The sequence below is a fragment of the Podarcis cretensis genome, assembly GCF_951804945.1.
Source record: "Podarcis cretensis genome assembly, chromosome: 15".
In the NCBI taxonomy this organism is placed as follows: Eukaryota; Metazoa; Chordata; class Lepidosauria; order Squamata; family Lacertidae; genus Podarcis; species Podarcis cretensis.
In genome coordinates this window covers 8,791,359-8,815,997 of record NC_137185.1, presented here as the reverse complement: position 1 = coordinate 8,815,997, position 24,639 = coordinate 8,791,359, and the positions used below count along the sequence as shown (strand labels likewise).

Here is a 24,639-nt window from a genome sequence, read left to right as displayed (position 1 = left end):
CGAACAAGCTGCTCAGTTAGAAGCATCTGTTTCTGCGTTAGTTCAACAAGGTCAAATAGTAGTTCGTTTATAATGTAAATGATGCTTCATTGAAGCAAATCAAGATCAAACCATGGTTTCTGATCCTGAATTGTTCTCGAAAACCAGAGTTTAAGCCAACGGTTCTCAAAGGGTGTGGGGCACAGGTGTGGCAAGAGAGGGTGGCAAGTGTGGCAGGAGAGGATGGTAAATGTGGTGAGAAGATTCAAGAAGAAGCAAAGAAACATTTAAACACTTCAGCGTAGTATAATATAGCATAGTATCAAAAAAATTATCAAATTATTAATTTTGCTTATTTGCAGAATATGGAAAAATATGTTTTCAAAATGAGAACAAGAGCATCAAGTGATACTGAGGACAATCCTAGTTGTGATCCAGAATCGCCATTCAAACAGAGTGCTGGAGTATAGCACTGGCTATTCTTCTACAGAATTTAGCTGCAAAACAACAATTTTACTACATGTAATTCAATTTAAAAGTAGTGAATAAATTCTACTGCCTCACTAACAAAGCTGATCTTATTAACAATAACTTTTTTTTAATGTAACGAATTCTGAACAACAAAGCTCTAATCACAGAGTTTAAAATCTAATGTTACTTGGAACTGGACTTTGAGACTTGCTGACATAGGATTTTCAGGCATATTATTAAATTACAAAACCAGTTGCTTAACATTTTAGCATGACAGTCATCATCCAAAACAAGGGATTTAAACCAACTGCAATATCCAAGGGATTAAAGCATAGTACAGTGGACGCTCGGGTTGCGAACGTGATCCGTGCGGGAGGCACGTTCACAACTCACAGCGCCTGCAACCCACAGCACCGCGTCTGTGCACACGCAGGTTGCGATCTGGCGCTTCTGCGCATGCGTGAGCACCGAAACCCGGAAGTAACCCGTTCCGGTATTTCCGGATTTTGGCACGTCCGTAACCCGAAAACGCGCAACCTGAAGGGTCTGTAACCTGAGGTATGACTGTACAGTGGTACCTCGGGTTACAGACGCTTCAGGTTACACATTTTCAGGTTGCGCACTGTGCCAAACCCGGAAGTACCGGAATGGGTTACTTCCGGGTTTCGGCACTCACGCATGCGCAGAAGCGCTAAATCACTCTTTGCACATGCACAGAAGTGCCGAATCACGACCCGCACGTGCGCAGTTGCTAACGTGCCTCCCACACAGATCACATTCGCAACCCAAGGTTCCACTGTATACACAAGATGGCAAAGTGAAGGCAAAACAGAAACATGTTGCTATCCTCACCTGATAAAATAGCCTCCAGGAGACAGTTGGGGCTTCACTGAATTAAAAGTCAACAATTACATATCCAGGAATTTAATAGCCAAAACCTGAAGTTCAGACCCTACTCCTTTCCCGGAAGCAGTGGAAGAGTTACAATTTGTATTAGAACTCCAAGCAACTCGCTGTTCAAATCCTTCAGAGATACCAAGTCTACAAAATGGATTTGAGAGATGCCAGGACCTACTGCTTGACATTTCAAATGTAAGTCGTAGTACTTTTAACAAGTGAGAGCCCTTTTAGCTGCAATGCTAAAATAAAGGATATATGAGCATTTATGCCTTAAATATAATGACAGATTCCAGCAGGTGATTTGAATAGTTGAAATAATGAGGACAGTTGATTATACAAATTGATTATACAATAAGACTTTCTGGTTTTTCATCATATGTCAGGGCTGTGTATTTGCCATACACATGGAGAAAGTTTGGAAGAACACCAGCTTTCATATAAATAAATAAATAAATAAAAGAGCAAGTTTCTAGGTCTTATGGTTGGACAGATCAACTTGGAAGTATGGCCAACGCCAGATTAAAAAAAACTAGAGCTGAGACATGAGAAAATTTGATCTCTCTCTCATTACCCTACAAAAATAAGGACACTGCAGAATTTCTGTTACCATTCACCACCCAAAAATGCCCAGAATGCCCAGGATGCTGTGGAGATTGCAGAATGGTGGCCAGCAGAATTGCCAACACAGCTTCTGCCACTTGGGGTGGGGAGTGAAGAAGAAGCTGTGTTCTTGCCACTGCTAATAGGGAGCTCCACTCCTGAGATTTTTGAAGAATTGATCTTCTCCTAACAGAGAGTAAACACCATGTTTGGAAGGGCAATCCCAACAGCCAATTCACCTAATTAAAGTTTTCCACTCACTGGTACACACTTGTAAGTGATTCCCATATTAAAATGTAACACATTAACATGATCTGCTTTCTCTACAAGTCACGCACTATGAATTTCTGGAGCCATTTGTAATTTAAATGGTAGTCCTTCGAAGTGTCTTTCATACAGGCAATTTGGAAAGCAGGCAATTTTCAAGTTCTTAAACTGGAACATCTGTTTCCAAGAGTCATTTCTGTCAGAAAGAAATGTGGCATGTAGGCTGTCCTCATGGGGCCACTACCTCTCTCTATACTGGGGGGGGGGGGAGAGATGGTGGTACTGTACTTCAAAAAGCATAAAGTGTTAACATGCCAAATTTGGCAATGTGAGGTAACACATACCACTGGGCTAAGAATTGACTATGTTTTCACTATTAAGCAATCAGAGATGGTAAAGCACAAGTTACTGACTTAAGAATTGTGTTTAGTTGCTTCACCATTGAGAGTACCAATTACAATTTATTTTTTACACAGTATTGGGAAACAGCTCAAAAAACAAGTAAGGAGCAGGTACATATAACGCCAAGCAGGAGATTCATGCCATCTCCAGCACCTATGTTTACATTTGTGCAATAGTATTTAAACTGGATTTAAATACATGTGGTATATCTCTTTCACACACCCTTTTAGTCCTATCAAAGGTTATACACAGACGAGCAGTCAGTAGTAGTTTTAACTCCTGTTGCACATGGGACAACATTCCCATGATCCAAAGGTATTTAATACTACCACTCGTGATAATAACATAGCTGTCAACGTTTTCCCTTTTTTAAGGGAAATTCCCTTATTCTGAATAGGATTCCTCACAAGAAAAGGGAAAAGTTGACAGCTATGGATAATAAACTTAAAGAACAATAGCACCATATGTACACCCATTCGCCATCAGCACCTCGGTTTTCACTCCTTAACAAGATATGTCTGTAGCCAGTTTTCCAAGTTATCACCATCGGTATAACATACATTTCATTATTATCACTGCGCATTTGGGGAGTTCCTGCCTCCATTCTTCTGAAATATATATATGACTTACACGTTATTCCCTGAGCAGTGACAATATTTGGCTGTTTAGATATTTGACCTTAGTTGCACAGTGGCTGCATTTCATTTGAAGATCCTCTAAAATCAGTAACCATGGAGACCAAGTTGAGACAAGTTCCACGTACAAACCTCCCCCCACCCCTTTTGTCAGTCAAGAAAGATTCCCAGAGCATGTTATACAATGATTATAATGCATCACAAGATAGACAGGTGTCCTTTAGGGGGAAAATAAAATTCAGAAGGGACAAGGGGCTTTGGCAAGCAGCAAGGAAGGTGTCTAAGGTCCCTGGGGTGTCTATAGATGCCATTCTGTGGGCCTCAAACATAAGATATTAGCAATTCATGTGTGCGTGTATGGCATGGACTCTGGTGCTTAGCTTGTCTTTCCCCAAAAAGGGGCCAAAATGAGCTGTAGGTAGACTCAGAGGCGCACCATTCATAAAAAATTCACCACAGACATAGTTTAGCCATTGTAATGATTAGATAAGGGACTTAAACCAGTTCGCTGTTATTTAGACCTCTAAAGTAAAATTAAGCATGAACCTGTCTTCCAAGGATGAGATGGCAAAGCGATGTTACTTTTATAGCGACTAGTATCCAGATTCTTAAAGTATAAAAGTGCAATTCCTCTGTCATCTCAATAGATGGTTTTGGGCCATGGACTTTTATACCACAATAAATCTTTCAGTTTCATGGTACCTTAATGACTCTGTTGCATTTACAAATAAGATTCCCAGAGAACAGTAGCAAAAAAAGTAAGCAAGGTATTCATTTGCTAGTGATTAATTAAGGGGCATCAGTACAACAAGCCCTAGGGGAAGAATTCCAAACAACTAGAAGTACTGGCTTGTTAGTTCAAATCAATATAGGAAATTCAGCATCATCCACAGTTTTCTGAGGGTCTTTTGGTCCTTGCTGTTCCCTTAGGGTTGCCAGGGTCACAATGCTGCAGTATCAACAGAAGTCACTTCTGGCAGAATACTCCAGGCCCAGGGGATCTAAACTCTAGAAACCCTATGTGATGGGATGATGAGCTGCTTGTGCGTAAAGCTTAGTCCCTCAGAGTTTGCTCAACTTAGCAAGGCTCTGTTTTTAGCGGAGCCCTTAAGCATGGCTCCCTCAGTCGCTGGCAGAATCCGACAGTGGGCGTTTACGGAATCTACTCCAGCATAAAAGCTCCTTGACGGAAACGCGTCGTCTAGATTCTCGGCGCGACAGTTTCCGGCGAGGAGTGGGTGTACCTATGGGAGGACCTGAGACTTCTCCGCTGTTATCGCTGGAAGACTCCCTGAGCCATTCCTTCGTCTCTCTCTCTCCCTGATCTCCCACTCTCCCCCTGCTGCTGCCTTCCGCCGCTGCTGAGTCTCTCCTGACTTCTGAGAGCCCCTCCACCTCCTGTCTTTCCGATGGCAGTTCCCTGACACCCTATGCCCCCTTGGTGCAGTTCTCCAAATGCCCCCTTGCCCATCTGCTTTATTTCTGAATATAGCCTCTTTGGTCTCTAACTTCTTTCAACTTCATGCCTCCTCTACCCATTATTTTCTCAGTTTTTGGTTGCTAAAAGCAAAGGTCTACTTGGTCTCACTTTAACTCCTTGTCACTTGATCAGCCTACCTCCAGATTTTTAAAATGTTGCTCTGTTGCAAACCTCTCCATTTGACTCAATTCTCTGTTCCCTCAGGCCCCTTCCTCCCACCAAATTATATTGTGTACTGAACTTTCTCCCACATTTCCCTCCCTTCATTTCCTACTATGTACTTAGCCCACTTACCTCTATCCTGTCCAGCTTTCTGATCTCCTGGAACTTCTTCCCAGTCCTCTGTGAGGGTTTTCATCTTAGGGAAACCCAACACAAAGTGGTTGCTGTTAGCAGACACACATATTTCTCCTGGGACACCTAAACTTGCTCTTGAGAAAATTTTGATTTCATTCTCCTTTTTAAAAGCACAGTTTGCAAAATTCAGCCATTATAAGCCCAATACCACATTGGAAAGCAGTGGGTAGTTATCTCCATTACTCAGTCGCTTTTACAACCTTTTCCTTGTAATTTATTCTTGCTGCTTGCTAGAGCTTAAGTTATATATTTTTATGAATGTTAGCCACAGACATCTACTCTTTGTGTGAATTCACCCTGCTTGACATAAATAGCTTGTGTTTATAGTGCAAGTACCTCAGCTCAGGGGACCTACTTCACAAAATTGAATCTAATTGCCACTTCAGCCCACAAGAAAGGCGAACAACCCGTCCAAAGCAGCAAGCTACAACCTTTTTACAAGAGGAGACCTCAAAGAACTGAACAATCAGAACAGTAAATTCACATTCACGACACAAGGACAAGATGGGGTGCAATAGCAGATAAAATTAAGCGGTGCAAGGCCTACCCAATGAATAGGGAAGTCTACAGCCATTAATATGCTATTTTAGGCACCATTCTTTACTGACAAGAGATAAAATTGTTATATATATGGTAAACTCTAACATGTCCTTGCCTCTAGTCTAGCAGAGAAATGCCCAGTTCAGCCATGAAGACCCAATAAGTTAGCTTGGGTAAGGCAGCCCCCCTCAGTGTCCTTCCAAGAAGGCACTTGATGCTGCACTTGAATTAACACCACTCCATACTACTTTGGATATTACAAGAGGTGTCAACAACTCAGTAATGTGGAGAGGAATGTTTTCCAAAATGGAAAATTATCCATTCTTTTATTTTTCCACAGAAAATTTTCCATTTCTTAAGTCCATCAGTTAATGATGAGCAGGTGTTAACTGAAAATACAATTGCAGTTTCCACATTTTTAGCATTGTTTACTAAATACATGTCAAATAAATATTCCAAATTGGATCACTCTCTAGTGTGAACTGTTCCTATGCAAATTAGCCTAATTCAAAACAAATCTAGAAAAACTACATCACTTCAGGAACAAATTTACAGGGTTTCTAATAACTTTCCCTACACTTTCAGCATACGAGTCCCGTATAACTTGAGACCAAGCAAGTCAAATGAAGCACCAAGCAAGTCAAATGGTGGTCTACCAGAGGCTCAGTGAAAGTCTAGCTTTTGCTGCCAGGGACTATAAAATCAATAGGATTTGTCAAGTACCTGCCAGGTCACAGTACATAGCTTACAGACTAAGTAAGTGAGGAGCTACATTTAATCATGTTCCTCGCAAGCAACTGAACACTTTTCCAGTAAATTTCAGAAGAAATGTTAACATCATAAGGCCAGCCTTAATCATAATTTGCAAACTGAATGTGTAGCCTAATAAGTACTTTTAAACAATCCAAAATAATGTGGCATTCATATCTCTGGATGAGACATTGTCTTCAGTAATAAATATTCAAGTGTGGATTATGCTTACACAATGGTGTATTTATGGAAAATGAGCTTAACAATGGAATTACTGAGTACAAGAACTAGATGATACATACACACACCACTAGCTTAAAGTGACTTACTCATGTCACAGCCTGATATTTACTATATTTGTTCTTCCATGTACTATGGAGTTTTAAATTAGAATCCAGAGTTCTTCCAATTGATTTTCTTGCCTTATGTGTACCCAGAATAATCCTTTAAGCAAACTCTTCCTCACAATTTCAGCCTCAGGTAGGTTAGACGGGGAAAGTAAAATCTACCAGGGTGCTGCAAAACTGCACCCCCCCCCAATACACAACCTTCACTGACAGAATCATAGAACTGTAGAGTTGAAAGGGACCCTAAGAGTCATCAGGTCCAACCCCCTAGGTGGGCTTGAACCAACAACCTTCTGGTTAACAGTCAGAAACACTGACCCATTATGCTACAGGAGGGCTCAGTTAATCATTTCTAATTCTAAAGTTGCCCATTAGTTTAATTTGAACATTTCATTTTATAAGGTCATTGTGCAATAAAATGCCACAAAATAAAGTGACTAAGGGTTGCAATCCCGACATCACTTACCTGGAAGTAAGCCCCATTGAATTTAAAAGAACTTACTTCTTAAAAGACATGAGTAGGACTGCGTTGTGAATTATTGTTGGCAAAGCATTCATTTAAGGTAGCCAAGACCAAGAATGAAACATTTAAGAAAGGGTTTAATATTATTAAACAGGAGTAATCCACATTAAGAAAAAATCAGTGCAGAGACTTCCGGGTTAGCGCGATCGGCTAATGGCGGATTCCCTCCGAGCTCCGGAGGGAATCGGCTCTACTGAAGACGGGTCCTACCGCGCCGGCGACGCGGAGACCCTCAGAAACCGCAGGCACGGAAGCCTGCGGACTTGGTGACTCGGTGGGCACCTTTAAGCGCCCTCCCTGACCCACGAAGAGCCTTTTTAAAGGCTATGGAGAGGGTACGGGGAGTGGCGTGGTGCTGAGAGTAGACCGCTACTTCAGTGGAGCGAAGCCACGAGCCATGGCCGGACAGCGCTGACTTTTTTCCCAAAATTCGGACTGGAAACAAATAACCCGTGAGTAGAATGGAATTTGGACTTTAAAATCTATACCTTTGAATTCGGTACAACCGGGGGATGTGCTAAAGGGAAGTCCGCACCCCCCCTATCTACAAACGATCTAAAGCAAGGATCGGTGGACTAAGGTGGAGAGTATTGTTTTTGGTGTTAGATAAAAAATATTTCCATGAGTTTGACAGAAGAAGTCTTTGTGCTGGAGAGAAAGTGAGGAGTTTTGGAAGCTTTTGTGTAACCCCCCCCCCTCCCGAACCCGGGAGCGTCCTGTGTGTGAGCCGGAGGAAAAAGAACAAGGAGTTTGACAGCTGTCAAAGGAGCTGTCAAACGGGCGGCTAAAATTTAAGAACTTTGTTATTTAATAACTCTCTGAACTAAAAGTGTTGCTTTTGAACTGAGGTGGCTGGAAACAACGTAGTCATAAACAACAAAGTAACGGGCTGTTGGAAAAGGACTATCAAGCAACTGTAATCCCCCTAGGGGGAACTAGAGACATTACAATGGCTGCAGAGGGAAAATTACTGGCAGAAATAGAATGTTTTTTCTCGTGGGAATCCTGCAAGAGCAGAGTACGGCTATGAACAAAGAACTTATGACCTTGAATCCCAAAACAAACGACTCTGCTGAATGCATAAAGGATTTGTCTGATAAGGAATCCGCAGCTGAACCAGAAAAGACTTTTTTGGAACCGGTGGAGAGAAAAGAAGGAATGGAAAAAGTACAGGAAAATATCAATCAGAAGCCCATATTGCCAGGAAATAAAGAAGAAGATCCTTGGATTACAAATCTGCGAAAGATGAGAAAGATGAAGGAGGAAGTCCCGGGAGCACTTGGAATATTGGAATTCAAAAGAGTAAAGAAATATGATTGGGACTTCCTCTTTGAGTATGGGAGATCAACTGACTTTTTGCAGCAACTGCTATTAAATATCTTGGATGGAAGAAAATATGATGTGACTGTGACAGAATTCCTTCGAGACCTGAGGACCAACAAAAAGGACTACCAACAAAATCGGCAGAGAGAGACTGACAGAGACTTGAAGGCCTCTGATGTGAGGAATCCGGGCTAGGATAATTGTTTGGGAAGGGATGGAAACTGGGGTAGGGAGGGAGGGGAGAACAGAATTTCAAAATTTTATGATTTTTGTATTTGGCCATTATGATATATAATTAACAAAATTACAAAGGGAGAAATTCATGGAAGGGTAATTAGGTCGACCTTAGAAAAAAAGATTTAATGTTTAAAAGAGAATTGGATAAATTAAATTTGGATAAGTAAAAAGGATTAAGTTTAAAAATAACAATAATATGTTAAAGATGTGAGATAAGAACTTGCTGAACTAATTATTGGAATTGGGATGTATGAAGAGGGGGTGGGGGGAAGTCAAGGAAAGGGGGTAATGAAAATAAGAGTCTGAAAATATATATGTTTTGTTTTTGTTTTTGTTTTATAAAATGTGAAAACCTAATAAAAAATTTTATAAAAAAAGAAAAAATCAGTGCAAATGTCTTGTGTCCCCGTCTCCCCCACCCCCAGCAAGGTAAGTTACTGTCACAGACTTCCTTTCTTGTTCCAAGCCAGAGAGCCAGGCAAAAATGGCATAGAATAGAAGCATGGCCCGGAGAAGGGGAATGGCCTAGGCATGTGGTTCGCAGGCCTAAAGTTCCCTGCCCCTGTTCAAAGTAAAGCTAGGGGATCACTGATTTTATTTGAAAACAGAAGAGATGCTGAGTAACTACTACAGATGTGTAGTAAATACAGAGACCCTCTAACAAGACTCCATGTTGATACTCAGTGGAAGCCTCTGCAAGTTATCGTCTTTTTAGATTCAGGACTAGGCCATGATACTGGAACTGAACACGGTTCAACCTTGGGCAGTGGAAAGGACATTTAAAGAAACTGTAACTGTCCAAATTCTTTTTGTATTCCTCACACCCATACTTGAGAGCTAAGACATTCTGGCTGGGCTGCTTAGTGCATTTGTGATACAGCTATAAAGCAAGATCATCCCAGGGTTCGAAATTAGCAGAGCACCAGGCGTATTTTGTGCCTAAAGTTTCTCCATTTGCGAGCACCTCAAAATGTCTGGGTGCCATTTTTTGCACCTGACTGACACTCAAGGATTACTCAAATGTATGTGATTTGAAGCCTCAAGGTATATGTTAGGGATAGACAATACGTTAAGGAGTTTAACAATAAAGAATATAGTGTTGCCGACCCGCCACCCCAGTGGTGACTAGACATTCTGTTTTGGTGCCCACAACCCAGGTCCCAGAAGTCATTTGGGTCCTAGCTTTTCTACCCCTGTTTCTAACCCTGGATCACCCCAATCCCAACACATAAAAACCAACATTGTGGGAGTTGTCCACAGTCATGCAGCACCTGCTGCCCACAGCACTCTGCTTGAAACTATATTAGTCACTGGGTCATGAAAAAAGGGATCTGCAAGTGTTAGTTGCTAACTCAGAGAGCTGTGTAGCAAATTTAGTGCTAGTGGCAATGGGAGCTACTTTGAGGTATGGCGCAGTGCATGCAGGCCCACTGTCTTCTTTCCCTCCTCAAAGAAACCACCTAAAGTCCCTTGTTGACCAGGGACTCTATAAAACTTTACCTATAGCCATACAGTTTATCCAAACGTTTTCACAAGGAGGGAATGGGGCACATTTAAACACTTCAATCAGTATACGTGTTGTGGGGAGGGGGACAGAATGCACAAGAATGAACTCAAAAGGGAGGGGGAAATCACATTTGAAATATAAATACCTCATGAAAAACTAATTTTGGTTCCCAATATAGTTACAAGCTGTTCAACTATAACATTTGCAGAAGAACTGAAACAAATCTTGGATTCTGTCTCACTTCTGTGTGTACTGCCAACATACAATTACCCAGACACAAACAATATCAAGACCTGAAAACGATGTACTAGAACAAAACAATCAGGTTAGTCATAAGACTGACCTGGACAATTTTTTCCGAACACTGACTCATCAAAAGAGACTGGTCTACAACCCCTGGAAAGAATTTTTGGGGGTGGGGGTAGGAGAAATGAAGAAACAAATGAGGCCTTCCATGTTTCTTCATTCTTAAAGTTTGCAACTAGAATAACATGCTTGCAGTTTAACAGATCAACACTTCATTGTATGACCTGACAGTAGGCAGCAAGGGCTTGTAACACAAAGTAACTTAAATTAATATACTAGTCTTTGTTCATAAAAACCCAAATATTTCAGCATTCGTCTTCTGAATGTTTAGGCCAGTTTGCTATTAATCAGGGCAGCAGAAGTACAGTGTGTTGTACTCATTGTAAACCCTACTCAGAGCAGACCCATTGAAATTAATAGGTATGGCTGAGTTCATTAATTTCTTTTAAGTCTACTCTGAGTACGATGAAACTAAGCATCTGCTATGAGATACTCTATAAATCAGGCTGCTCCTTATTCAGCCTTTTGCATGAATGTTGTTTGAAACTGGTTCGTGACTCAAACAACTGATGCCATTGTCTAAGAAGCTGCAGTGTCCCCAACCCAGAAATGATTCTTTCTAGGATTAAGGCATGCAATGAATACCTTTCCAGTTTGCATTCGTATACTTAAAGGCATTATATACCTGATTTATTCAGCAAGGCTGGTGGGGGACACTGAATTTCTGTACAGTACCTGAAACAGGCTCCCAATGTTCATTAAGTAAAAACTTGCAAACAGGCAAACACAGCTTTTCAATTAGGTTACATTTATGTTAAATGGGATTCTGATCTATCCTTGTAGGATGATGATGGAAGTCACAGCCCCCAAGGAATTTAGACAGGGCATTCCTTGAATACCAGGACAGCCTCATAAGAATGTGGCATGAATAATTCTTAAATAGCACAGCCATCAGAATTAGGTTCAATATATACACTGCTTTATCATGTGCTCATTGAGGCGCTGCACCATTTGCCTCAGGCACTCCTATGGTTTCCCTCCAAGCAACAGAGGATCAAGCTGACAGACTCAGTTAGTCAGGAAATCCCTGTTCATCTGCACTAGATGTGCCAGACAAAAGTACTTGCTACACCATCATACAGACAGACAGAAATTCAACACAGCGATTTAGTTTTAAAGTAGTACTCCATGGGTTTGTCTGCAGGCATTTAAATAGTTGCTACTTGTGCTAACCTCAAATTTAGTAGCATCTATGCTAAACACAGGAATTCATGAAGACATTACGGCAAGATCTGTCTTCAACTTTGAAGTATCGAAGTACCTGGTAGGGCTGTCAGATGAAATATTGCTTCAGAAAATCTGTACTGCTTTTTAATGCAAAACTGTATCAAATAGCTATGGCTTTTTTTCTTACCTGCCCTTCACCAGAGGCAGGTTACAACAATATAATGTACAACTATAAAAACAAATAAAACCATTCCAATATAAAACAAGGAAAACCATTCCAAATGGATCAGAACAGTATAAATTCAACAAATAACTGAACCCCACAAAACAAAACACCTTACCTGTCAAAACCAGGAAAAAGATGTGCATCTTCAGCATATAGTAAAATTGTACTATACAATGAGGATGCTAGACACACCTGTGTGTGGAAGAAATTCCACAAGCAAAGTCTGCCACAGGGAAAGCTCTCTCCCAGGACACCAACCCCAGAACTTCTGGAGTGGAGGAACTATCAGCAGAAACCCCTCTGAAGATCTCAACTTCAGAGAAGGTGGATAGGGATGCAGACAGTTTTTCAGACAGGCTTTAAACACTAATATAAGCACCTTTAACTGGGCTCAGATATAAATTGGCATCCAGTGCAGCTGTTTTATAACACAAGGTTTGACTTGATATTCTGATTTCTTGCCCAATTTGCTTACAAAAATGTACACCCAAATATCTTTTCCTTGCTCACTTTTGCTTCCCTTTTTATCTTCTTCCAGGTCATTCGTTATCTTTCTACTTATCTGACTGAAAACAGAAGGCTGGATTTTCCATAATACCACAGAAACGCAAGACTGTAACAGGAGCATAATTTATTTATTAGAAGTCCCGTTACATTCTGATAGCTATATCATTCCTTTGGGTGCTATAAAACTTTTTTTTTTTCAAATTTTCTGCTTTGCTCTAATTTTAAATTTCTTCATTCTGACAACATTCCTATATTATCTGTAATGATAAAAAAGAAAAATCTTAAACTATTGGTATAGAACACAAACACCCAGGCTTCTACCCATTATTTAAAATTTACAGTTAACAACTGGAAGAATGGAGAAAGAATTGTGGGGGGGGGGGGAGACTAGAAAATCGTCTCAGATGCCAAATCGGTGCCCATAGCACAGAACTGATCTTTTCCCAACACAGAATTCACACAACACTATCAAATTATTGTTTTCCACAGCAAGAAGAAACTATAAATTAAGAGCTTGTTCACTGCTCTATTTCAAAACTGCTTTGAATAAAACTGTCACCAATGAGCAAACTAGTAACTGTGCTCTACCTTTAGTGACAGTTTTGTCATTCCCTTCTTACCATGTTAGAAAACAGATCTAAAAATCAGGTAATCTGTAACAGGGAGAACATTTTCCAAACATCCAATATGAAATTGCATGTTACAACCTCAAGAAATGCACCAAGGAGAAATAACCAATTTGAGCACATATGCAATATTTTTGGTCATCTGAAACAAATTAGTAGCACAAGCTGAACCTGAACAAAAACCAGTCTGAGAGCCTGCTTGCAAATCAAGAATTATTAATGTAGCCATTTTGGATTTGACTTCTTTGCTTTTTAAATAGTTACTGTAGTCTTCGTGAGAAGCTTTGAAACTGATCATTTTGTTGCTCCGTTCCCAGTTGTAGTAGCCCGCCTTATCCTCACTAAGAAATCAAAGGGACATGTTTATAGTTAAGTTCTTCCCCAACACGCACCTCCTTGCTGCCTACACTCTTGCTGCCACAAACACCCTATCTTCCCCAAGTCTATTTCTTCCTAGTACCGCATGCTAAGTGTAAAACTACTTTGTATAAAATAGATCAATTTTATGGGGGTGATTGGGAATTGCATGCCTGGCAAACCTACTGTTAAAGCTTTAAACAAGGCAGCCCTCTAATCATTGAACTATAGAGCTTCTATACTTTAATAAGCTAGCACTGGGATTTTATAGCTAGAATTAATATTACTACAATGGAACAAACTGCATAATTCTAGTTCCCAGCAAGTGGGGCAAACTTTGTAACTCTCAGACATTCCAGTTCAATGGGTTTTTCTGTATCTTTCTGCAAGGCCTCTGACAGCTGAGAGAAAAGAAGGCAAGATCAACAAGCTGCCGTTTCACTCAAAGCCTACTGGGTTCAAGAGACAGAAAACCACGGCTTAAGCTATGGACAGCAATTCTCAAACTCCCACCCTACATAACCCAGACCTGAATGTTTCTAGAAGCCTCGGAGACCCCCTTAATACGGGTGTCCTTTTTGTTTTTTACATTCTACAAATAAAAACACGTACATAACTCATGTTATCAACTTTCTTCCCTGCAGTGTAGGCACTGTCATCAAAGCCACCCCCATATTATGAAAATCAAAGGCTCTAGGCCAGAGGCTTGTTATGCCGTTAAATAATCTGGCTGTGGTCAAAATCAAGAGCAGGGTCAAGTGTAGTTAATCTTAGCTGTTCAACAACCTTGCTCTGGACCACATAAATGAGTTGTGGCCAACTAAGTTTTACTCAGAGTAGAACAAATGGACCCAAATTAGTCACTGCCATTATTCGTAATGGGTCTACACCGAGTATGACTTGATACAGCTCTCTGTGCACCCACAAAGAACAATGGCCATTTTCATTCCACAGGTAGATTTTGCACCCTAGAAGGAACCAACATATTCTCTCAACATGTGCATGCTGTCCATTAGGAAGCACTGCTTCAACAGTAGTAGCAAAAGAAAGACCAAGCCCTCCCAGGAAAGACTCCCCTGGACTAAACTGAGGCCAGAGAATGTTCAGGTCTGAGAATCAATGTTGCTTCAGGCACAGTTCTTCCCACAGACAGCTAGCTGACTTGATAACACTTAGAAGGAATACCATGCTGGGAATGTTCTCACCCACTGTTCAGTTGCCTTTCCCCATCATCCTGAGGGGTCTTCTACCCATAGAAAGGATGAGTTCTCAAAAGTTCCATAGGAGGTATTTGGTTCCAGTAAAGGTGGAAAAAAGATATGCTGAGAAAAGAAAAAGAACTCTGGAATAGCTACATTTTCCTTTGCTGCAACTGGCTCTTCTGTAAAACTAAAGCAATTATAATCTGAAAGTGGAGGCAATGTATGTATTTCTGTAAACCAAGAAAACCTTTAATAAAAACAATAAAAAACCTAAATCAAGCTAGGATATTATTATTATTTGTAATCCAAGTCCATGTAATAATAATATTTAAAAAGGTGTGTAATGCTGAGCAACTTTTCTGCAAGCACCCAAAGCTGCTTAAATTAATTCAAAAAATATGTTTAGCAGATGCTTGCAAGGCAAGGGGAACTACTCTTCACCAATCTACCTCTGAAAGACTATTTACATATTGACTAACACCCATGAAATCTGATGATCTCCCTAACTCAAGCATATTTCTGCAAACAATATTAGGGAGGAGAACGTAGCTAAGTAGTAGAGCACACACACTTTGCATGAGAAAGATCTCAAATTCGATACCTAGCATGTCAAGTTAAAGGGATCAGGTAGCAAGTAACAGAAAAGACCTGCCTGCGATCCTGGAAAGTCACTACTAGTCAGAGAAGACAAAATTCAGCTAGATGGACATAGCCTGGCCTAATATAAGGCAGTTTGCTAGGTCCTTAAATTAAATCAAACTTCAGCTAGTTTTTAAATTCCTGATCTACCGTGGAATCTTCCCATACTGCAATATGGCCACCATGCTTTCATTGTGCAACTTAATCAATTAGAAGTTTACCCAGAATCCTGAACTGATGTGTCTTGGCTAGAAATGTCATTATTCAGCATTTTTGACCATACTGACTTTTAAAGTGCCAGATCAGAGGGCAATTCTCTACAGGGAGCTCTGTACTGAAAGGAACTTTATGTGCTACAGAGCTTCTACTTCATGGTTTGACTAAGGATATGTTACTATTACTCTCCACAGAATACTGGGTGCTATCCAACTAACTTGTACTTGGAGAAAAGCATTGAAACTAATAAGTATAAATTAGGCGTGTTCAATAATTTCAGTGGGTCCACACTTAGGACTAACTTTGAGTACAGCCCATTGTGTCATGCACAATGTTTAAAACCTGTTTTCTGTTCCCAACAGAGAACAACTCACCTTCTGAAACAACAAGACTCCCTAAAACAAACACTGGTTCTTCATCAGCCCACCAGTGACATAACTAAAGCAGGTCTGTGGGAGAGTTTCACAAGAACCATTAGCATTTTCCCCCTACCAAACTCTGGAGGACTCCTCTTTTAAATGGGAATACTTTGGAGAATATGTTTTTCAAGAGCTCTCTACAGTCTAGCTATCAACACTAGACTGCTTTGGTTAAGAGTCAGGATTTACAGTAACATGGCATTCAGGGAAAGCTACCAATAACACTTTTAAAAGACACAAGCATGAACTCTCTCCCTCACTTTCAGCAAGCAACTGAGATTGAGGATTCTGAGCCAATTAAACAATGGACTGTCAATTCAGTGGAGACCTTAGTTACAGCACTGTTAAATTCTTGCTGTTACATTATTAAAGTTCCCCACTTTTCGCCAAGCTTTTATAAATTCAGTGGCTAGTAAATGAACCCAACACATGCTTACTTGTTGTCAGTTTATTCTGAACCACACAAAATGTAAGAGACTAGTTTATAATGCTGTTAAATCCACTGGGATTCTCTTACTGCCTAAGCAACTGAATTACCATTGCCTCAAAATCCACATATAGCCAAAAGGGAGGTGATATCTGTCAATGATAGCCAACTTATCCGGCAAAGCCAAGCAAAAAGAGCAAGAGAACACAATGGGGCACATGAACAATCAACAGTAACAGCAGACTATGTATGAAAGTCTGCCAAGACATCATGCTTTAACAGCTTATGGCTGATGAACTATATCAGTGAACTGGAAAAACAGAAGTCAGCCTGCATCAAAGAGGCTATGAACACCAGCCATTTCAACTACAACCTAAAAGCCTACAATGGGGATACCAGCACTCAGACCACATTCTAAATAATTGGGTTCAACATTATCCTAAAATCGCTCAATGGGGAAGAACATTCCCTCAAGAATCTCATTTAATTTTCCACATTCCCACTTCCCCCAATTGGTAGCAAAATGGAAGAAGCAGAGAAAAAAGACAATTTGCATCATATTGTGCATTCCAAAACTCCTTAATAAGACAGTAAGCATTCAGCATGGACCAAGTATCTGCATAAATTGGCACCCCTTCATTTGGCTTAGAATTACAGTGGTACCTCGGGTTAAGTACTTAATTCGTTCCAGAGGTCCGTACTTTACCTGAAACTGTTCTTAACCTGAAGCACCACTTTAGCAAATGGGGCCTCCTCCTGCTGCCGCACCGCTGGAGCACAATTTCTGTTCTCATCCTGAAGCAAAGTACTTAACCTGAAGCACTATTTCTGGGTTAGCGGAGTCTGTAACCTGAAGTGTATGTAACCCGAGATACCACTGTACCACAATTCTACACTAAAAAAATAACATTCTGCAACAGACAGATTCACCAGCTATATCCTTTTAAACATTATTCTACATGGGTGGGCTACACTGGATCAGAAATTTCCAGCATCAAAAATTGTTTGCTTACATGAACAAGCCAACTTTACACTACTCTCAAACACATTTGCAGCTGAACTTTTAGTGTTCAGCTCTAATTTAAAAGACAGACCTCAACAGAGTTCAGAATTATCACTTACACAGCATTTCAGTTACAAGTTTCTAGCCACATACACTACAAAATTTAGCATGTGTTGTGCCTCTGAAAAGATGCGAAGTAAGATAATGAGGGCCTTTTATAACTTATTTGAAAAACTGGTGGTGTTAACTTTGCATTTAAGAAAACTCACTGTATTTTTAAAAAAGCAACCAAAACATCTTTTATGGGCTTCCACTCCTCCATCAATTACTTTACCTTAACCAAGTGCTGACTGAAAGTGTAACTAAGGCTGCAACCTAAATAGATATAAAGTCCCATTCAACTCAGTACTTCTTTCTTAGAATTATGCTATGAATGAGCTGCTGTAATTTTTATATCGTTCTCTTATAAGAAAAGCTACTCAATTTGAAAATGTTTTATTTCTGTTCCTGTCAACCTGAACACACTCCTTGCCAATTATTCTAGATTTTGATCCTGCCCAAAGCATCTACACTAAAAATAATGCAATCATATTTTTCAATAAATAGCATATAACTAGAACTGCAAAAATGCAATTCACAGGTAGTAAGTCTTACTAAATTCAATGAGAGCTACTTCCAACTAGACATCCCTAGGATTCACTGTTAAGATTCTCATTCACAGCATTTATTAAATAGTCTGCAGTAAAGTATAATCCAAGAAGAGGACAGACAGCTATAAATCTTAATTTTTAATTCCAGAAGTGGTATAAGAAACACAGAATATACACTTGACAGAAATCAAATCATTAACTTGGGAGCATTCACTAATTACAAAAAGATTCATCTTAGGCCCTTAGCCGTTCCCTGCTTAAGTAACACTTCTATGCTGAAACCTGTTTAAGCAATACATTTGTATGATACTATCAGTTACCAGTCTAAATCCAACTGTGCCTTAGCTGTCAAAACCACTCTACTCCACAGCACTCTATTACAGCACATATTAATCCAGTGAATCATAGCATTAATACATGCAATGATTTTAGTTCAGCTAAGTGAAAACTACAGCATGACAGCTGAGGCAAGCAAAGCATTCCTTAAAGTACAAAAGAGGATTTTTTGCTGATTCAAGAATTGTTATCCTGGTGGTAAGAATACAATACAAACAGGGGGTAGCTTTTTATTGGATCAATTTCCTGCACAAATGAAAACCTCTCCCCTTATACATTTTGTGCCTCTTACATTCAATGGGCCACATGACTGTTTAGCTCAATGCAAGAAAAGTTACAAATACAATCCAAATCCATTTTATAAATGTCTACATAGATTTTTGGTTAACACTCTGCTTTGATACCAAGACAGGGATAATTTCCCTCTTTTAAAGCCATTCTTAAACAAGGCCAAGCAGAGAGTCATTAAAACATTTTGTTTCCTACACAAGGCTCCTAGGGTTTTGTAGCTATGACAGCCCATGCCAAAGCAAAGCAAGATGGAAAAAAAAATCTGAATGAAGTGCAAAGTCCTAAGATAACTTTTAGGAAATACATTGTGTGATACTGCAGGGGAAATGCAGACTCTAGTCACCTGCCAAAACCAAGAGTCCAAAAGAAATTGCTTCCAACTCCAGTCACTGGATTGAGAAACCAACTTTTCTCCATTTGCATTTAAGACACACATGAATGAAATTCTATTACTATAAAAAATGGCATTCTGATGCAACCCAAGCTACTGACCTCTAAAACACATAATAAATGCTTCGGCAGTAGCAGCAGAATGTTTTGGAAAATCTAAGCAGCTTGTATTTGTCTCAAGGCAATGATGTCGGACATAATCCAAGCCAATTTAGGTTGCAATTTTACACTCACTCACCTGGGGCTGCAAATAAGTCCCACTGAATGCAATGGGACTAACTTGCATAGGATTGCACTGTTGAGCTGCAGCTATAGAAGAAGCAAGAGCAAACCACCTACTGCACAGGAGTAGGCAAGGACCAGCAAGTACCAAGAATGCCAGCTTCCACTTTTTTAAATAAAAGTTTTTTTGCCCTCCAATAGGCGAGGGGAATAAAGTTTGGAAATGTAGACAAGGCCCTAAATGGTAAAAATCCAAGAAATCCAAATGAATTAAAGTTATGAAATACAGATGTGCAAATTCACCTTACTATTTCTCCAGGAACTGATGCATTTTTTCAAGGTACACAAGTGACAACCTGATGACAATCATTACAGCAAAAAGGTAGCAACATTTTGTTTTGATACCTGCCACAATAACAGAAACACTTCATTCGTGTTAACTATGTGCCACTAAACACACATACAAGTTGAAGCTCCCCAGCTCATACATTTCTAATGCACTTTCTAATCTCCTTTTTTCTGGTGGGGGTAGACACCACCTGCTACAGACTTGAACAGGCACCTGTTGAAAAGTAGTGTGTTGGCATTCAAGTTCAAATGGCAACAGGAATATGCTGTGGCTTGGAAGCCACCAGAGTGCAAGAGCTGTTTGCTCCCCATACTCACCAAACTACACCAAAGGCTCCATATCCAATAGGCCTGTCTGGTTCAATATCCAGTTGCTGTTGTGGATGATGCGAGTGCTGATGATGGTGCGCTTTGACTGCAGCAGCTGCTGCAGCTTGTACCTGAGCTGGGGCTGCTGCTGCTGGTCCAGGGGCTTGACCTGGTGCCGGTGATGGAAAATATGGCTGCTGCTGCCCTGGGTTTAACATGGCTGCAGCGGCCGCAGCTGCGGCTGCAGCAGCAGCCGAAGAAGCATGTTGCTGTACGGGATGTACTGCAGCCGCAGAGCCTGGGTGCAAGTGGTGCTGAGAGTGGTGGTGGTGATGGAGATGAGGAGGGGGGAGATGAGGAAGGTGGTGGTGGTGGTGGTGGTGACCTGCTGCTGCTGCAGATGTACCGCCATTGTAAGCCGCCATCATTTTTGCGCTGGCTGTGGCACTACAAAGAGACATTCAAGGTGATGCCCTCTCGTTGGATAACAACTGGGTCAAGCTGTCATTTGGCCACAAAAAAATGAAGTCTGCTACACTACCACAAGCAAGTTGCCCACCTTCAAAAACATGGAGCTCAACAGGCCTTTATGTCTTCATCAAGTCAAGAAAAATGGAGTGCGCATGTGAGCATGCAATAAACCCCCTACCCCCCAAGATGGCCAGTGCAGTTGGTACTAGAACGCCATCCTTCTTATGTTTCCTCTGTGCCAGTCTTGAAATTTGTCAGTCGCCTTCCCCCCCAGAAAAAGGATGAAACTTCACCCCCCTAGAAAATGTTAGGAGTACTGACAAGCCCACCCCTTCCATTCCCACATCCTTTTCATTTATCTCTTCAAAATGTGTAGGAAGGTCTTCAAGGCCTTCTACAAATCTACTCTCTGTTCTGTGTATATATCCATCCACCTTTAATATTAAACGTGGATATGAGCAACTTCCACTATAAGGGGAAGGAAAAAATCAAGGAAGGCTGTATAAATGGGAAATGAAAATAAATCCAAAAATTGAAAAGGGGATGAAAAAGGTGGGATGGAAGTGGGAGGAAGAGTCAGTGAACGATATTCAAAATGAGGCAGGGAGGGGGAGTGAATAAAGAACAAATGAAGCTCACAGAAGAAACTTAAAAATCATGTGCAGAAAGCAAAAAAGTCAGGTAACAGAAGTTATCAAGGACAAGGAATAAAAGGTTTCAAGAACTTTTGGAAGGGGGAAAAAAACAAAAACAAAAGAAGAATGAAAGAAGATAACCAAGAGAAGAATGTGGTAGGAAAAAGTAGTTTAAAGGAGAAAAAATCTGGGAAGGCTAAAAAAAATGCAGTTAAGGGAGAAGAATATGGAAATTAGGAGAAAGAACATGGAGAAAGAATGAAAACAGGGCTGGAGCAAATGATGCTTCAATATGGGGGAAAGAATAAATGTGTGATCAAGCCACAAACAAGAGATGAGAGAATCCAAACACGTCGCAGTAAATGAAAGAAATGGATGCTTTTCCTGTAAGGATGGGAGACGGAAAATACAAGGAAGAGGATGCAAAAACAAGCAAGAAAAAGTACAAGGGGGACAAGGAAATGTTAGGGAGAGGAAAGCATTAAAATGTGAATGAGGATAAAATAATCTAAACTGGCTATTTATAAAGAGAAACAAAAACACACTATAGGAAGCAAACGTATAAATGTGGAGAGAGCCCTTTAAAAAGTGGGGAATGCTTAGGGATGTGATTATTTTTATTTTTAAAAAAGGAAAGCACTGTAGGTAGATCAATAAAAAGTTAAGAAATAATAAAGAAGCAAAATAAAGAATGAATGTTTCAAAGTGAAGGGTTCCCCCCCTTAAATTAAAAAGATTATGGAAGCTGAGATGAAGGATGATGAGAGAAACAGGGAGAGAGACGGAGCAACTAATGTACAAGAAAATACGAGTTTCTTGAAGAGAGAAAAATGTCAATGGGTGTTGACAGGAAAAGCTAAAGGAGGAACTGAACTGAAAGGTGTGTGGGGGGGTGAAACTTATTTATCAAACAGATAATTAAAAGATGCAGGAGTAAGGACTGCAAAAGCTGGGAGATAGGGAGAAAGAGAACGTGGTAGAGAGAGAGAAGAGAGAATAAGGGAGGCCGAATGAAGAGAGAGAGAGAGAGAATGTGGCAGGTGCCAAGAAAGGAGAGAGAGGCTATGGAAGGTGATAGAAAAGAGATAAAAGAAGGAAACGCGGAAGGTGGCGGTGAAGGGGGACAGCAGGCAGCAACGCTAGCGAGCCAAGTCAGCCAGCTTCAGTTCGCTTCCCACCCACTCCTCAACCCCCACTGCCTCCCTGGGTGGGTCTGAGGTGGGCGCCCTTGCCTTGACAGCCTGACCCAGAGCGGGCGGGGGCTGAGGAGAGAGACAGATAGGAAGGGAGGACGGGGGGAAAGGCGAGGCAAGCTGAGGGACCGGGGCGGGGTAGGGGGGGGCGGGCACACGGTTGGCGGCGACGGCGGCAGCTACAGGCCCCCCCGCCCGGCTGTGTGGAGAAGCCACAGGCGGGATGGAGATGAGGAGGGATGGGGGGCGGGCGGGCGCCGGCCGGGGGAGGGGGTCGCGTGTGGGGCGCCTCGGCGGGGTCTCTTCCGATGGGGGGCGGGAGGGATGAGGGGAGAGGTCGGGTGGGGGGGTCACTCAGGCCCCACAGCGCCGCTCCACGTCGACGACGACGACGGCGCCCCCCCACTCCTCTTCCTCCACCTCCTCCTCCGGCAGCCGTGGCCGCCTCCTCGTCTTCCTCCGTCGTCCCCTCAGGCCGCCGGACCGGCCGCGACTCCTCGCCGCCGCCGCCGCCACCTCCTCCGCCTTCTCCTCACGGGAGCCCCAGAGCGGAGCGCAGAGCGAAAGAGCGGCGGCGACGGAGGCGCGCATGCGCGCACCCCCGGCCTGCTTTCGCTTTACTCTTTTTTCCTCACCCGCCTTCCCATAGCCCGGCGGCGGCGTGTGTGTGAGTGTGCGCGAGCGCGCGCGCGCCTCCCTCTCTCTCTCTCTTTTTCTCTCGCACACTCTCATACACAGAAACACGCTCGCGCTCATCCTCTCCGTCCCGTCGCCTCTTCCTCCCCAACCAATGGGACCCATCCCCTCGAAGGCCGCGGCGGCCAATAGCAGAGCAGCGCCCAGCCCACAAGCGGGACTTGGGATTCGACTCCTCTCTCGCTCCTCTGAAGAGATCAAAGAGGGTGGGTTGGTGGGTGGGGTCATAGGCACCGCCCACCGGCCAATCACACGCTCCTCCAGGTTGTCGCCCCGCCTCTGGTCCCGCTTTTTTTTTTTTTTTTTTTTTTTTTTTTTTTTTTTTTGCCGATGAGACCCCGCGAGACTCTCTCACCTCACGCAACCTTCACCTACATATTCAGACCGTGGAAAAGGGGCGGGTGGCGATCGATTTGATTGGCTGGCACCGCCGCGATTTAAAAGGCACTAGCCAATTAGGTAGCGCGGCTCTTGTAGGGCTCGAAATCCTGTTTCGTTTTTGTTTTTAATTTTAAACACGCACAAAGAAGGAACACGCTTCGAACGTGTCGCTCTCTCGTCTCCGAGTTAATGAGTGAAGAATTTTTAAAAGGTGCTCGAAGACTTTAGAAAGCGTTATACCGGCAGAGTGAGGCAATTGGTCACTAAGTGAAGATAGACAGCCAGGTTGACGAATCAGAAGGTCAATCTCTGACAGTAAAGGCAGCGCCATCGAGAAACTGTCCTCCACAGGGACCAGAGTTCCGATAATAGACTAATTAGAGGGCGGGACTGTGACCTGATGAACAGAGAAGGAAGCCAATAAAAGTGATGGGGGCGGGGTGAGACGAGGACACTGCAGGGTGAATGGGGAAGGAGGAGATGGGGGTCAACTTCGGGCCTCCGAACGTGGGAGGGACTTAAGGTTTAAGTGAGACAGCGAATGAAGGCTTGGCAAGGCGAAGGGCCTCATTGAGGAGAGGTTTGTCGTGGGGGGGGGAGAGTAGGTTAATACATATGCTAACTTTTAATGCACCTTAGAGGAATAAGCAAGATATTGTTTTATTGGTTTTTTAAAATGGTTTGGGGGTTTGATCTATTTATTTATAAAGGTAAAAGGTAAAGGTACCCCTGCCCGTACAGGCCAGTCTTGACAGACTCTGGGGTTGTGCGCCCATCTCACTTAAGAGGCCAGGGGCCAGCGCTGTCCGGAGACACTTCCGGGTCACGTAGCCAGCGTGACATCGCTGCTCTGGCGAGCCAAGCCGCACACGGAAACGCCGTTTACCTTCCCGCTGGTAAGCGGTCCCTATTTATCTACTTGCACCCGGAGGTGCTTTCGAACTGCTAGGTTGGCAGGCGCTGGGACCGAGCAGCGGGAGCGCACCCCGCCGCAGGGATTCGAACCGCCGACCTTTCGATCGGCAAGTCCTAGGCGCTGAGGCTTTAACCCACAGCGCCACCTGCACCCACAAGTTTATAGAACTTGTTAATTCATAGTCTGCTCTTCAATTTTTAAAAATGGTTTGAATATATTATATATGAAAAGATATTTAGATAAAATATAAGGAAAACCGTAGAATAAACTCTCTTTTATTTTTGGCCTGATTGTCATTTAATTTGAAGTATCATAACTGTTCATGACA

The 24,639-nt window shown here is 42.1% G+C and overlaps 1 protein-coding gene across 2 annotated transcripts in view; it reads right to left on the bottom strand.

Annotated features, from left to right (window-relative positions):
• The window catches only part of NLK (nemo like kinase), a 91,221-nt gene extending 68,116 nt beyond the window's left edge, over positions 1-23,105 (bottom strand). The window contains exon 1 of one of the 2 annotated variants that reach the window (XM_079955676.1): positions 20,029-23,105. In XM_079955676.1, the coding sequence (XP_079811802.1) occupies positions 20,029-20,480 (452 nt within the window). In that variant the 5' untranslated portion in view covers positions 20,481-23,105. The remainder of the gene's footprint in view (positions 1-20,028) is intronic. The other variant, XM_079955675.1, reaches the window with a different exon arrangement.
• Between the last annotated feature and the right edge of the window lie 1,534 nt (positions 23,106-24,639).